Raw genomic sequence first — 17261 nt, 5'->3', positions numbered from 1 at the left:
AAAAGCGTTCCAGAGGGATGCTGGCCCATGTTGACTCCAATGCTTCCCACAGTTGTGTCAAGTTGGCTGGATGTCCTTTGGGTGGTGGACCTTTCTTAATACACACAGGAAACTGTTTGAGCGTGAAAAAACCCAGCAGCGTTGCAGTTCTTGACACAAACCGATGCGCCTGGCACCTACTACCACGCCCCATTCAAAGGCAATTAAATATTTTGTCTTGCCCGTTCACCCTCTGAATGGCACACATACACAATCCATGTCTCAACTGTATCAAGGCTTAAAAATCCTTCTTTAACCCGTCTCCTCCCCTTCATCTACACTGATTGAAATGGATTTAACATCAATAAAGGATCGTAGCTTTCACCTGGATTCAGCTGGTCAGTCTGTCATGGAAAGAGGAATGCTTAGTATACTCAGTATATTTACACACTTGACTTCTTGTTGTTGTTGTTACAGCCTTAATTTAAAATGGATTAAATTGAGATTTTTCACTGGTCTACACACAATACCCCATAATGTCAAAGTGGAATTATGTTTAAATTATTATTATTATTATTTATTTTTTTTAAATACAAATGAAAAAACTCAAATGTCTTGAGTCAATAAGTATTCAACCCCTTTGTTATGGCAAGCCTAAATAAGTTCAGGGGTAAACATTTGCTTAACAAGTCAAATAATAAGTTGCATGGACTCACTCCAGTGTTTAACATGATTTTTGAATGACTACCTCATCTCTGTACCCCACACATACAATTATCTGTAAGGTCCCTCAGTCGAGCAGTGAATTTCAAACACAGATTCAACCACAAAGACCAGGGAGGTTTTCCAATGCCTCGCAAAGAAGGGCACCTATTGGTAGATGGGTAAAAAAACAGACGTTGACTATCCCTTTGAGCATGGTGAAGTGATTAATTACACTTTGGATGGTGTATCAATACACCCAGTCACTACAAAAGATACAGGCGTCCTTCCTAACTCAGTTGCCGGAGAGGAAGGAAACCGCTCAGGGATTTCACCATGAGGCCAATGGTGACTTTAAAACAGTTACAGAGTTTAATGGCTGTGACAGGAGAAAACTGAGGATTGATCAACAACATTGTAGTTACTCCACAATACTAACCTAAATGACAAAGTGAAAAGAAGGAAGCTTTTACAGAATACAAATATTCCAAAACATGCGTCCTGTTTGCAACAAGGCACTATAAAGTAATACTGCAAAAAATGTGGCAAAGCAATTAACTTTTTGTCCTGAATACAAAGTGTTATGTTTGGGGCAAATCCAATACAACACATTACTGAGTACCACTCTCCATATTTTCAAGTATAGTGGTGGCTGCATCATGTTATGGGTATGTTTGTAATCATTAAGGACTAGGGAGTTTTTCAGGATAAAAAATAAACGGAATGGAGCTAAGCACATGCAAAATCCTAGAGGAAAACCTGGTTCAGTCTGCTTTCCACCAGACACTGGGAGACAAATTAACCTTTCAGCAGGACAATAACCTAAAACACAAGGCTAAATCTACACTGGAGTTGCTTACCAAGAAGACAGTGAATGTTCCTGAGTGGCCAAGTTACAGTTTTGACTTATATCTGCTTGAAAATCTATGGCAAGACTTGAAAATGGCTGTCTAGCAATGATCAACAACCAACTTGACAGAGCTTGAAGAATGTTTTAAAGAATAATGGGCAAATATTGTACAATCCAGGTGCGGAAAGCTCTTAGAGACTTACCCAGAAAGACTCACAGCTGTAATCGCTGCCAAAGGTGATTCTAACATGTATTGACTCAGGGGGTTGAATACTTATGTAATTTAGACATTTATGTATTTAATTTTCACTAAATTTGCAAACATTTCAAAAGACATGTTTGACTTTGTCATTATGGGGTATTGTGATCCAGGTGTGGAAAGATCTTAGAGACTCAGAAAGACTTACAATGTAATCCATTTTGAATTCAGGCTGTAACACGACAAAATGTGGAATAAGTCAAGGGGTATGAATACTTTCTGAAGGCACATATTTATATACACACTACATTACGAAAAGTATGTGGACACCTGCTCATCGAACATCTCATTCCAACATCATGGGCATTAATATGGAGTTGTCCCCCCCCTTTGCTGCTATAACAGCCTCCACTCTTCTGGGAAGGCTTTCCACTAGATGTTGGAACATTGCTGCGGGGACTTGCTTCCATTCAGCCACAAGAGCATTAGTGAGGTCGGGCGCTGATGTTGGGCGATTAGGCCTGGCTCGCAGTCGGCGTTCCAATTAATCCCAAAGGTGTTCGATGGGGTTGAGGTCAGGGCTCTGTGCAGGCCAGTCAAGTTCTTCCACACCGATCTCGACAAACAATTTCTGGGGCATTGTCATGCTGAAACAGGAAAGGGCCTTCCCCAAACTGTTGCCACAAAGTTGGAAGCACAGAATCGTCTAGAATGTCATTGTATGCTGTAGCGTTAAGATTTCCCTTCACTGGAACTAAGGGGCCTAGCCTGAACCATGAAAAACAAGCCCCAGACCATTATTCCTCTTCCGCCAAACCCAGATTCGTCCGTCGGACTGCCCGATGGTGAAGAGCGATTCATCACTCCAGAGAACGCGTTTCCACTGCTCCAGAGTCCAATGGCAGCGAGCTTTACACCACTTCATAATAACAGCCCTTACAGTTGACCGGGGCAGCTCTAGCAGGGCAGAAATATGACGAACTGACTTGTTGGAAAGGTGGCATCCGATGCCACGTTGAAAGTCACTGAGCTCTTCAGTAAGGCCATTCTACTGCCAATGTTTGTCTATGGAGATTGCATGGCTGTGTGCTCGATTTTATACACCTGTCAGCAACGGGTGTGGCTGAAATAGCTGAATCCACTAATTTGAAGGGGTGTCCACATACTTTTCATGTATATATCAATCACATAGTGTACATAGTCCTATTTGTAGCTGTCAGGAAGCAGTGTCAGGTAGTTTTTGGGGACCAGGCCTCGTCTCCCTCCTGCATCCCCCAGATACCACTCATCATCTACTGTCACCACCCCTGTCACTACCTCCCCCGCCTGGGAGAGAGAGAGAGAGCGGAAAAGACAGGGAGAGGGGGAAGAACAGGGGGAGAGAGAGTGAGAGAGAGAGAGAGGGGGGGAAGAGAGAGGGGAGGGAAAGAGAGAGAGCGAGAGAGAGCGGAAAAGACAGGGAGAGGGGGAAGAACAGGGGGAGAGAGGGGGAAAAACAGGGGGAGAGAGGGGGAAAAACAGGGGGAGAGAGGGGGAAAAACAGGGGGAGAGAGGGGGAAAAACAGGGGGAGAGAGGGGGGGAAGAGAGGGGGGGAAGAGAGAGGGGAGGGAAAGAGAGCGAGAGAGAGAGAGAAAGTACACAAATCATTAGACTTTGCTACTTAATTGGTAACAAAATATGAACACACAGAGCTGAGCAGGCCCACCTTCAGTGAGAGTTCATCTTCACTCTCTGCACTGAAATCAAACAGGACCTTGGCCACGCCCCTGGCCACAGGCTGGCCCGTCATTGGCTGAGCTGCAGAGAGGAGCAGAAAGTATGGTTAAACTCTGTCCATGTTGTGTGAAACTTCCCCCTAGGCATAGATCCAGGATCAGATTCCCCTCCCCAATCTAAACCTTAACCATTAGTGGGGGGGGAAAGCAGCTTCCCCTCCCCCCCAATCTAAACCTTAACCATTAGTGAGGGGGGAAAGCAGCTTCCCCTCCCCCAATCTAAACCTTAACCATTAGTGAGGGGGGAAAGCAAAAACTGAACCAGGATCAGTGTAACTTCACCCTACTCTGTGTGTCACCTGTGTTACAGGTGTGTGTGAAGGTAGTGGGGAACAGTCCCTCCCGCCCGTCCAGTGTTCCTCTGGTCCAGTCGGCGTCTACGCGCCGTGTTACTCTGATCAGCGCCCCCTGCTGGAACCACAGGTCCTCTGCAGTCTGACCTGGGAAATCATGCAGAGCCACAACCCACTGTTCTGCACCTTCTGATACACAAACACAGAGAGCGCATACACACACATATACACATTTAGAAATATTAACACACACACACACACAAATCTTAATGTACAGAAAGACAAGGCTATAGGATCAACAGCCTCACTGTAGAGAAAAACAAGGCTATATGTTTGGCTTTGTAACTGAAGGACCTTGGGTCTAATCACCTGAGGATTCAGCCGTCTTCGTGGTCGTCTCGACAAGTTCCTGTAACCCTGCCGACGGGGGTGGTTCCTCCAGGATCTCGGTGAAGGCCAGGGGGAAGATTCCTATTCGCCCGTGGATCTGACCCCGCCCCCACTCCTGATCAATCACATCCGTCAGAGCGATGACATCACCCTCGGAGAAGGTCAGCTCGTCTTCCTCCTCCCCCTCGTAGTCGAACCGCGCCACACACCTGGGACCACTACACACACACAGAGACAGGGGACAACAATACATTACACCTCGGACCACTACACACACACAGAGACAGGGGACAACAATACATTACACCTCACCACTACACACACACAGAGACAGGGGACAACAATACATTACACCTCACCACTACACACACACAGAGACAGGGGACAACAATACATTACACCTCACCACTACACACACACAGAGACAGGGGACAACAATACATTACACCTCACCACTACACACACACAGAGACAGGGGACAACAATACATTACACCTCACTACTACACACACACAGAGACAGGGGACAACAATACATTACACCTCACCACTACACACACACGGAGACAGGGGACAACAATACATTACACCTCACCACTACACACACACGGAGACAGGGGACAACAATACATTACACCTCACCACTACACACACACAGAGACAGGGGACAACAATACATTACACCTCACCACTACACACACACAGAGACAGGGGACAACAATACATTACACCTCACCACTACACACACACAGAGACAGGGGACAACAATACATTACACCTCACCACTACACACACACGGAGACAGGGGACAACAATACATTACACCTCACCACTACACACACACAGAGACAGGGGACAACAATACATTACCCCTCACCACTACACACACACAGAGACAGGGGACAACAATACATTACACCTCACCACTACACACACACAGAGACAGGGGACAACAATACATTACACCTCACCACTACACACACACGGAGACAGGGGACAACAATACATTACACCTCACCACTACACACACACACACACAGAGACAGGGGACAACAATACATTACACCTCACCACTACACACACACGGAGACAGGGGACAACAATACATTACACCTCACCACTACACACACACACACACAGAGACAGGGGACAACAATACATTACACCTCACCACTACACACACACAGAGACAGGGGACAACAATACATTACACCTCACCACTACACACACACGGAGACAGGGGACAACAATACATTACACCTCACCACTACACACACACACACACAGAGACGGGACAACAATACATTACACCTCACCACTACACACACACGGAGACAGGGGACAACAATACATTACACCTCACCACTACACACACACACACACAGAGACAGGGGACAACAATACATTACACCTCACCACTACACACACACAGAGACAGGGGACAACAATACATTACACCTCACCACTACACACACACAGAGACAGGGGACAACAATACATTACACCTCACCACTACACACACACAGAGACAGGGGACAACAATACATTACACCTCACCACTACACACACACACACAGAGACAGGGGACAACAATACATTACACCTCACCACTACACACACACAGAGACAGGGGACAACAATACATTACACCTCACCACTACACACACACAGAGACAGGGGACAACAATACATTACACCTCACCACTACACACACACAGAGACAGGGGACAACAATACATTACACCTCACCACTACACACACACACACGGAGACAGGGGACAACAATACATTACACCTCACCACTACACACACACAGAGACAGGGGACAACAATACATTACACCTCACCACTACACACACACGGAGACAGGGGACAACAATACATTACACCTCACCACTACACACACACGGAGACAGGGGACAACAATACATTACACCTCACCACTACAAACACACAGAGACAGGGGACAACAATACATTACACCTCACCACTACACACACACAGAGACAGGGGACAACAATACATTACACCTCACCACTACACACACACACACACAGAGACAGGGGACAACAATACATTACACCTCACCACTACACACACACGGAGACAGGGGACAACAATACATTACACCTCGGACCACTACACACACACGGAGACAGGGGACAACAATACATTACACCTCAACACTACACACACACAGAGACAGGGGACAACAATACATTACACCTCACCACTACACACACACGGAGACAGGGGACAACAATACATTACACCTCACCACTACACACACACAGAGACAGGGGACAACAATACATTACACCTCACCACTACACACACACAGAGACAGGGGACAACAATACATTACACCTCACCACTACACACACACGGAGACAGGGGACAACAATACATTACACCTCGGACCACTACACACACACTGAGACAGGGGACAACAATACATTACACCTCACCACTACACACACACGGAGACAGGGGACAACAATACATTACACCTCACCACTACACACACACGGAGACAGGGGACAACAATACATTACACCTCACCACTACACACACACAGAGACAGGGGACAACAATACATTACACCTCACCACTACACACACACAGAGACAGGGGACAACAATACATTACACCTCACCACTACACACACACGGAGACAGGGGACAACAATACATTACACCTCGGACCACTACACACACACTGAGACAGGGGACAACAATACATTACACCTCACCACTACACACACACGGAGACAGGGGACAACAATACATTACACCTCACCACTACACACACACGGAGACAGGGGACAACAATACATTACACCTCACCACTACACACACACAGAGACAGGGGACAACAATACATTACACCTCGGACCACTACACACACACGGAGACAGGGGACAACAATACATTACACCTCACCACTACACACACACGGAGACAGGGGACAACAATACATTACACCTCACCACTACACACACACGGAGACAGGGGACAACAATACATTACACCTCACCACTACACACACACGGAGACAGGGGACAACAATACATTACACCTCACCACTACACACACACAGAGACAGGGGACAACAATACATTACACCTCACCACTACACACACACAGAGACAGGGGACAACAATACATTACACCTCGGACCACTACACACACACGGAGACAGGGGACAACAATACATTACACCTCACCACTACACACACACACACAGAGATAGGGGAAAACAATACATTACACCTCACCACTACACACACACAGAGACAGGGGACAACAATACATTACACCTCACCACTACACACACACAGAGACAGGGGACAACAATACATTACACCTCACCACTACACACACACACACAGAGACAGGGGACAACAATACATTACACCTCACCACTACACACACACAGAGACAGGGGACAACAATACATTACACCTCGGACCACTACACACACACAGAGACAGGGGACAACAATACATTACACCTCACCACTACACACACACACACAGAGACAGGGGACAACAATACATAACACCTCACCACTACACACACACACACAGAGACAGGGGACAACAATACATTACACCTCACCACTACACACACACAGAGACAGGGGACAACAATACATTACACCTCGGACCACTACACACACACGGAGACAGGGGACAACAATACATTACACCTCGGACCACTACACACACACGGAGACAGGGGACAACAATACATTACACCTCACCACTACACACACACAGAGACAGGGGACAACAATACATTACACCTCACCACTACACACACACAGAGACAGGGGACAACAATACATTACACCTCACCACTACACACACACAGAGACAGGGGACAACAATACATTACACCTCACCACTACACACACACAGAGACAGGGGACAACAATACATTACACCTCGGACCACTACACACACACAGAGACAGGGGACAACAATACATTACACCTCGGACCACTACACACACACGGAGACAGGGGACAACAATACATTACACCTCACCACTACACACACACGGAGACAGGGGACAACAATACATTACACCTCACCACTACACACACACAGAGACAGGGGACAACAATACATTACACCTCACCACTACACACACACGGAGACAGGGGACAACAATACATTACACCTCACCACTACACACACACAGAGACAGGGGACAACAATACATTACACCTCACCACTACACACACACGGAGACAGGGGACAACAATACATTACACCTCACCACTACACACACACAGAGACAGGGGACAACAATACATTACACCTCGGACCACTACACACACACGGAGACAGGGGACAACAATACATTACACCTCACCACTACACACACACAGAGACAGGGGACAACAATACATTACACCTCACCACTACACACACACAGAGACAGGGGACAACAATACATTACACCTCACCACTACACACACACAGAGACAGGGGACAACAATACATTACACCTCGGACCACTACACACACACAGAGACAGGGGACAACAATACATTACACCTCACCACTACACACACACAGAGACAGGGGACAACAATACATTACACCTCACCACTACACACACACAGAGACAGGGGACAACAATACATTACACCTCACCACTACACACACACGGAGACAACAATAAATTACACCTCACCACTACACACACACGGAGACAGGGGACAACAATACATTACACCTCACCACTACACACACACAGAGACAGGGGACAACAATACATTACACCTCACCACTACACACACACAGAGACAGGGGACAACAATACATTACACCTCACCACTACACACACACAGAGACAGGGGGACAACAATACATTACACCTCGGACCACTACACACACACAGAGACAGGGGACAACAATACATTACACCTCACCACTACACACACACGGAGACAGGGGACAACAATACATTACACCTCACCACTACACACACTCGGAGACAGGGGACAACAATACATTACACCTCACCACTACACACACACAGAGACAGGGGACAACAATACATTACACCTCACCAATACACACACACGGAGACAGGGGACAACAATACATTACACCTCGGACCACTACACACACACAGAGACAGGGGACAACAATACATTACACCTCACCACTACACACACACAGAGACAGGGGACAACAATACATTACACCTCACCACTACACACACACGGAGACAGGGACAACAATACATTACACCTCACCACTACACACACACGGAGACAGGGGACAACAATACATTACACCTCACCACTACACACACACAGAGACAGGGGACAACAATACATTACACCTCACCACTACACACACACAGAGACAGGGGACAACAATACATTACACCTCACCACTACACACACACAGAGACAGGGGACAACAATACATTACACCTCATCACTACACAAACACGGAGACAGGGGACAACAATACATTACACCTCACCACTACACACACACGGAGACAGGGGACAACAATACATTACACCTCACCACTACACACACACAGAGACAGGGGACAACAATACATTACACCTCACCACTACACACACACAGAGACAGGGGACAACAATACATTACACCTCACCACTACACACACACACAGAGACAGGGGACAACAATACATTACACCTCGGACCACTACACACACACGGAGACAGGGGACAACAATACATTACACCTCACCACTACACACACACGGAGACAGGGGACAACAATACATTACACCTCACCACTACACACACACGGAGACAGGGGACAACAATACATTACACCTCGGACCACTACACACACACGGAGACAGGGGACAACAATACATTACACCTCACCACTACACACACACGGAGACAGGGGACAACAATACATTACACCTCACCACTACACACACACGGAGACAGGGGACAACAATACATTACACCTCACCACTACACACACACAGAGACAGGGGACAACAATACATTACACCTCGGACCACTACACACACACACGAAGACAGAGGACAACAATACATTACACCTCACCGCTACACACACACGGAGACAGGGGACAACAATACATTACACCTCACCACTACACACACACAGAGACAGGGGACAACAATACATTACACCTCACCACTACACACACACGGAGACAGGGGACAACAATACATTACACCTCGGACCACTACACACACACAGAGACAGGGGACAACAATACATTACACCTCACCACTACACACACACGGAGACAGGGGACAACAATACATTACACCTCACCACTACACACACACGGAGACAGGGGACAACAATACATTACACCTCACCACTACACACACACACAGAGACAGGGGACAACAATACATTACACCTCACCACTACACACACACGGAGACAGGGGACAACAATACATTACCCCTCACCACTACACACACACGGAGACAGGGGACAACAATACATTACACCTCACCACTACACACCCACAGAGACAGGGGACAACAATACATTACACCTCACCACTACACACACACAGAGACAGGGGACAACAATACATTACACCTCACCACTACACACACACACACGGAGACAGGGGACAACAATACATTACACCTCGGACCACTACACACACACGGAGACAGGGGACAACAATACATTACACCTCGGACCACTACACACACACGGAGACAACAACACATTACACCTCACCACTACACACACACAGAGACAGGGGACAACAATACATTACACCTCGGACCACTACACACACACGGAGACAACAACACATTACACCTCACCACTACACACACACAGAGACAGGGGACAACAATACATTACACCTCACCACTACACACACACGGAGACAGGGGACAACAATACATTACACCTCACCACTACACACACACAGAGACAGGGGACAACAATACATTACACCTCACCACTACACACACACGGAGACAACAACACATTACACCTCACCACTACACACACACAGAGACAGGGGACAACAACACATTACACCTCACCACTACACACACACAGAGACAGGGGACAACAATACATTACACCTCACCACTACACACACACGGAGACAGGGGACAACAATACATTACACCTCACCACTACACACACACAGAGACAGGGGACAACAATACATTACACCTCACCACTACACACACACAGAGACAGGGGACAACAATACATTACACCTCACCACTACACACACACGGAGACAGGGGACAACAATACATTACACCTCACCACTACACACACACTCGGAGACAGGGGACAACAATACATTACACCTCACCACTACACACACACGGAGACAGGGGACAACAATACATTACACCTCACCACTACACACACACTCGGAGACAGGGGACAACAATACATTACACCTCACCACTACACACACACGGAGACAGGGGACAACAATACATTACACCTCACCACTACACACACACAGAGACAGGGGACAACAATACATTACACCTCACCACTACACACACACAGAGACAGGGGACAACAATACATTACACCTCACCACTACACACACACAGAGACAGGGGACAACAATACATTACACCTCACCACTACACACACACGGAGACAGGGGACAACAATACATCATTGTGTGTGTCTGTGTGTGTCTCACCTGACAGGTGCTGTGACCGGTTGGGCCTTCTCTACACGGGGCTGAGATGGGAGGATGGACTGAAGGAGGAAACAAGATTAAATAAGAAAAATAAAACTCATATTTTTAAAAAGGATATATGTGATGCATTTACCGGAGGTTCTGATTGGCTCTTGTATTCAGAGGGAGGCTTCAATTGGCTGTTGTCGTCCAAGGCGGGATCGAATTGGTTGTGTTGGTCACTGGGAGGCTGTGATTGGTCAGACAGAGGGGTGATGACAGTCATGTGTGACCCTTGTACCCGACCTGACTCCTCCCCCAGGAGACAATCTTTGTGGGCGGAGTCCGTCTTCTCCAACAGAACCAGGACGTCCTGTTTCTGAGAAACACCCATATAAGGAGTTCATTAAATGGAATAAAGGGAAATGAGCCAGTCCCCTGGAAAAAGTATGGTGGAAGCTTTACCGCTACACTGCTTATACCTACCCAGACCCTTCAGACATGCTAACATGCTAACACTGCTTATACCTACCCAGATCCTTCAGACATGCTAACATGCTAACACTGCTTATACCTACCCAGACCCTTCAGACATGCTAACATGCTAACACTGCTTATACCTACCCAGACCCTTCAGACATGCTAACATGCTAACACTGCTTATACCTACCCAGACCCTTCAGACATGCTAACATGCTAACACTGCTTATACCTACCCAGACCCTTCAGACATGCTAACATGCTAACACTGCTTATACCTACCCAGATCCTTCAGACATGCTAACATGCTAACACTGCTTATACCTACCCAGACCCTTCAGACATGCTAACATGCTAACACTGCTTATACCTACCCAGACCCTTCAGACATGCTAACATGCTAACACTGCTTATACCTACCCAGACCCTTCAGACATGCTAACATGCTAACACTGCTTATACCTACCCAGACCCTTCAGACATGCTAACACTGCTTATACCTAACCAGACCCTTCAGACATGCTAACATGCTAACACTGCTTATACCTACCCAGACCCTTCAGACATGCTAACACTGCTTATACCTACCCAGACCCTTCAGACATGCTAACATGCTAACCAAGCTTTAGGACCAAGGGGGAGGGAAAGGGGTAATTGGAACTAGCTGCTCTATTCTGTTCTGAATACATACCAACAACAACACATACATACACATTCTCTATAGAGGTGAAAGTCAATAATAGTTCCCTTTGCACCCATCCTCTCAACACGAATATTAAAGCCCCATTACCTACCATCATCTCTCCTCTCAACACTAATGTTAAAGCCCCATTACCTACCATCCTCTCAACACTAATGTTAAAGCCCCATTACCTACCATCCTCTCTCCTCTCAACACTAATGTTAAAGCCCCATTACCTACCATCCTCTCAACACTAATGTTAAAGCCCCATTACCTACCATCCTCTCTCCTCTCAACACTAATGTTAAAGCCCCATTACCTACCATCCTCTCAACACTAATGTTAAAGCCCCATTACCTACCATCCTCTCTCCTCTCAACACTAATGTTAAAGCCCCATTACCTACCATCCTCTCTCCTCTCAACCCTAATGTTAAAGCCCCATTACCTACCATCCTCCCTCCTCTCAACACTAATGTTAAAGCCCCATTACCTACCATCCTCTTTCCTCTCAACACTAATGTTAAAGCCCCATTACCTACCATCCTCTCAACACTAATGTTAAAGCCTCATTACCTACCATCCTCTCAACACTAATGTTAAAGCCCCATTACCTACCATCCTCTCAACACTAATGTTAAAGCCCCATTACCTACCATCCTCTCAACACTAATGTTAAAGCCCCATTACCTACCATCCTCTCTCCTCTCAACACTAATGTTAAAGCCCCATTACCTACCATCCTCTCTCCTCTCAACACTAATGTTAAAGCCCCATTACCTACCATCCTCTCAACACTAATGTTAAAGCCCCATTACCTACCATCCTCTCAACACTAATGTTAAAGCCCCATTACCTACCATCCTCTCTCCTCTCAACACTAATGTTAAAGCCCCATTACCTACCATCCTCTCAACACTAATGTTAAAGCCCCATTACCTACCATCCTCTCAACACTAATGTTAAAGCCCCATTACCTACCATCCTCTCAACACTAATGTTAAAACCCCATTACCTACCATCCTCTCAACCCTAATGTTAAAGCCCCATTACCTACCATCCTCCCTCCTCTCAACACTAATGTTAAAGCCCCATTACCTACCATCCTCTCAACACTAATGTTAAAGCCCCATTACCTACCATCCTCTCAACACTAATGTTAAAGCCCCATTACCTACCATCCTCTCAACACTAATGTTAAAGCCCCATTACCTACCATCCTCTCAACACTAATGTTAAAGCCCCATTACCTACCATCCTCTCAACACTAATGTTAAAGCCCCATTACCTACCATCCTCTCAACACTAATGTTAAAGCTCCATTACCTACCATCCTCTCAACACTAATGTTAAAGCCCCATTACCTACCATCCTCTCAACACTAATGTTAAAGCTCCATTACCTACCATCCTCTCAACACTAATGTTAAAGCCCCATTACCTACCATCCTCTCAACACTAATGTTAAAGCCCCATTACCTACCATCCTCTCAACACTAATGTTAAAGCCCCATTACCTACCATCCTCTCAACACTAATGTTAAAGCCCCATTACCTACCATCCTCTCAACACTAATGTTAAAGCTCCATTACCTACCATCCTCTCAACACTAATGTTAAAGCCCCATTACCTACCATCCTCTCAACACTAATGTTAAAGCCCCATTACCTACCATCCTCTCAACACTAATGTTAAAGCTCCATTACCTACCATCCTCTCAACCCTAATGTTAAAGCCCCATTACCTACCATCCTCTCTCCTCTCAACACTAATGTTAAAGCCCCATTACCTACCATCCTCTCAACACTAATGTTAAAGCCCCATTACCTACCATCCTCTCTCCTCTCAACCCTAATGTTAAAGCCCCATTACCTACCATCCTCTCAACACTAATGTTAAAGCCCCATTACCTACCATCCTCTCAACACTAATGTTAAAGCCCCATTACCTACCATCCTCTCTCCTCTCAACACTAATGTTAAAGCCCCATTACCTACCATCCTCTCAACCCTAATGTTAAAGTCCCATTACCTACCATCCTCTCTCCTCTCAACCCTAATGTTAAAGCCCCATTACCTACCATCCTCCCTCCTCTCAACACGAATGTTAAAGCCCCATTACCTACCACCCTCTCCTCTCAACACGAATGTTAAAGCCCCATTACCTACCATCCTCTCAACACTAATGTTAAAGCCCCATTACCTACCATCCTCTCAACACTAATGTTAAAGCCCCATTACCTACCATCCTCTCAACACTAATGTTAAAGCCCCATTACCTACCATCCTCTCAACACTAATGTTAAAACCCCATTACCTACCATCCTCTCAACCCTAATGTTAAAGCCCCATTACCTACCATCCTCCCTCCTCTCAACACTAATGTTAAAGCCCCATTACCTACCATCCTCTCAACACTAATGTTAAAGCCCCATTACCTACCATCCTCTCAACCCTAATGTTAAAGCCCCATTACCTACCATCCTCTCAACACTAATGTTAAAGCCCCATTACCTACCATCCTCTCAACACTAATGTTAAAGCCCCATTACCTACCATCCTCTCTCCTCTCAACACTAATGTTAAAGCCCCATTACCTACCATCCTCTCAACACTAATGTTAAAGCCCCATTACCTACCATCCTCTCTCCTCTCAACCCTAATGTTAAAGCCCCATTACCTACCATCCTCTCAACACTAATGTTAAAGCCCCATTACCTACCATCCTCTCTCCTCTCAACACTAATGTTAAAGCCCCATTACCTACCATCCTCTCAACACTAATGTTAAAGCCCCATTACCTACCATCCTCTCAACACTAATGTTAAAGCCCCATTACCTACCATCCTCCCTCCTCTCAACACTAATGTTAAAGCCCCATTACCTACCATCCTCTTAACACTAATGTTAAAGCCCCATTACCTACCATCCTCTCAACACTAATGTTAAAGCCCCATTACCTACCATCCTCTCTCCTCTCAACACAAATGTTAAAGCCCCATTACCTACCATCCTCTTAACACTAATGTTAAAGCCCCATTACCTACCATCCACACTCCTCTCAACCCTAATGTTAAAGCCCCATTACCTACCATCCTCTCAACACTAATGTTAAAGCTCCATTACCTACCATCCTCTCAACACTAATGTTAAAGCCCCATTACCTACCATCCTCTCAACACTAATGTTAAAGCCCCATTACCTACCATCCTCTCCCCTCTCAATACTAATGTTAAAGCCCCATTACCTACCATCCTCTCTCCTCTCAACACTAATGTTAAAATCCCATTACCTACCATCCTCTTTCCTCTCAACCCTAATGTTAAAGCCCCATTACCTACCATCCTCTCAACACTAATGTTAAAGCCCCATTACCTACCATCCTCTCAACACTAATGTTAAAGCCCCATTACCTCCCATCCTCTCAACACTAATGTTAAAGCCCCATTACCTACCATCCTCTCTCCTCTCAACACTAATATTAAAGCCCCATTACCTACCATCCTCTCTCCTCTCAACACTAATATTAAAGCCCCATTACCTACCATCCTCTCTCCTCTCAACACTAATATTAAAGCCCCATTACCTACCATCCTCTCAACACTAATGTTAAAGCCCCATTACCTACCATCCTCTCTCCTCTCAACACTAATGTTAAAGCCCCATTACCTACCATCCTCCCTCCTCTCAACACTAATGTTAAAGCCCCATTACCTACCATCCTCTTTCCTCTCAACACTAATGTTAAAGCCCCATTACCTACCATCCTCTCAACCCTAATGTTAAAACCCCATTACCTACCATCCTCTCAACACTAATGTTAAAGCCCCATTACCTACCATCCTCTCTCCTCTCAACACTAATGTTAAAACCCCATTACCTACCATCCTCTCAACACTAATGTTAAAGCCCCATTACCTACCATCCTCTCAACACTAATGTTAAAGCCCCATTACCTGGAAAGAGACTTCTCTAGAATTCCTGCCATTGCAGTCCTGCTCTGCTATTTCCAGTGGTATTCCCATATGGGTATTAGAAAGGAAACACATGGATTATCACTCAGTCACAGGAAAGGACAATATGGAATATAGCCCTTCCTTACCAAAAATACAATTTAACTACTAAGCCAAACGCAAACCCTTACCTTGACCTTAAAAGAGATTCTCTGGTACTTAAAAAAAAAAAAAACTTTTTAGCCTGTAGTTCTGAAAGTAGAGCTAATGAGCGAAAAGTGGTCCA

General features: G+C 45.9%; 1 protein-coding gene across 1 annotated transcript in view; it reads right to left on the bottom strand.

Annotated features, from left to right (window-relative positions):
* Positions 1 to 2825: 2825 nt before the first annotated feature.
* Positions 2826 to 17261, bottom strand: part of LOC311112634 (uncharacterized protein) — a 63613-nt gene continuing 49177 nt past the window's right edge. Inside the window, exons 10-15 of the mRNA XM_084155780.1 lie at positions 12017 to 12241; positions 11884 to 11942; positions 4169 to 4407; positions 3794 to 3988; positions 3437 to 3528; positions 2826 to 3056 (exon numbers count right to left, since the gene is read on the bottom strand). Of these exons, the coding sequence (XP_084011906.1) occupies positions 2934 to 3056; positions 3437 to 3528; positions 3794 to 3988; positions 4169 to 4407; positions 11884 to 11942; positions 12017 to 12241 (933 nt within the window). The 3' untranslated portion in view covers positions 2826 to 2933. The remainder of the gene's footprint in view (positions 3057 to 3436; positions 3529 to 3793; positions 3989 to 4168; positions 4408 to 11883; positions 11943 to 12016; positions 12242 to 17261) is intronic.

Source organism: Coregonus lavaretus, assembly GCF_964263955.1.
Source record: "Coregonus lavaretus genome assembly, chromosome: 39".
NCBI classification, from domain to species: domain Eukaryota; kingdom Metazoa; phylum Chordata; class Actinopteri; order Salmoniformes; family Salmonidae; genus Coregonus; species Coregonus lavaretus.
The sequence above is the reverse complement of the archived record's forward strand: the minus strand, read 5'-3'. Positions and strand labels throughout refer to the sequence as shown.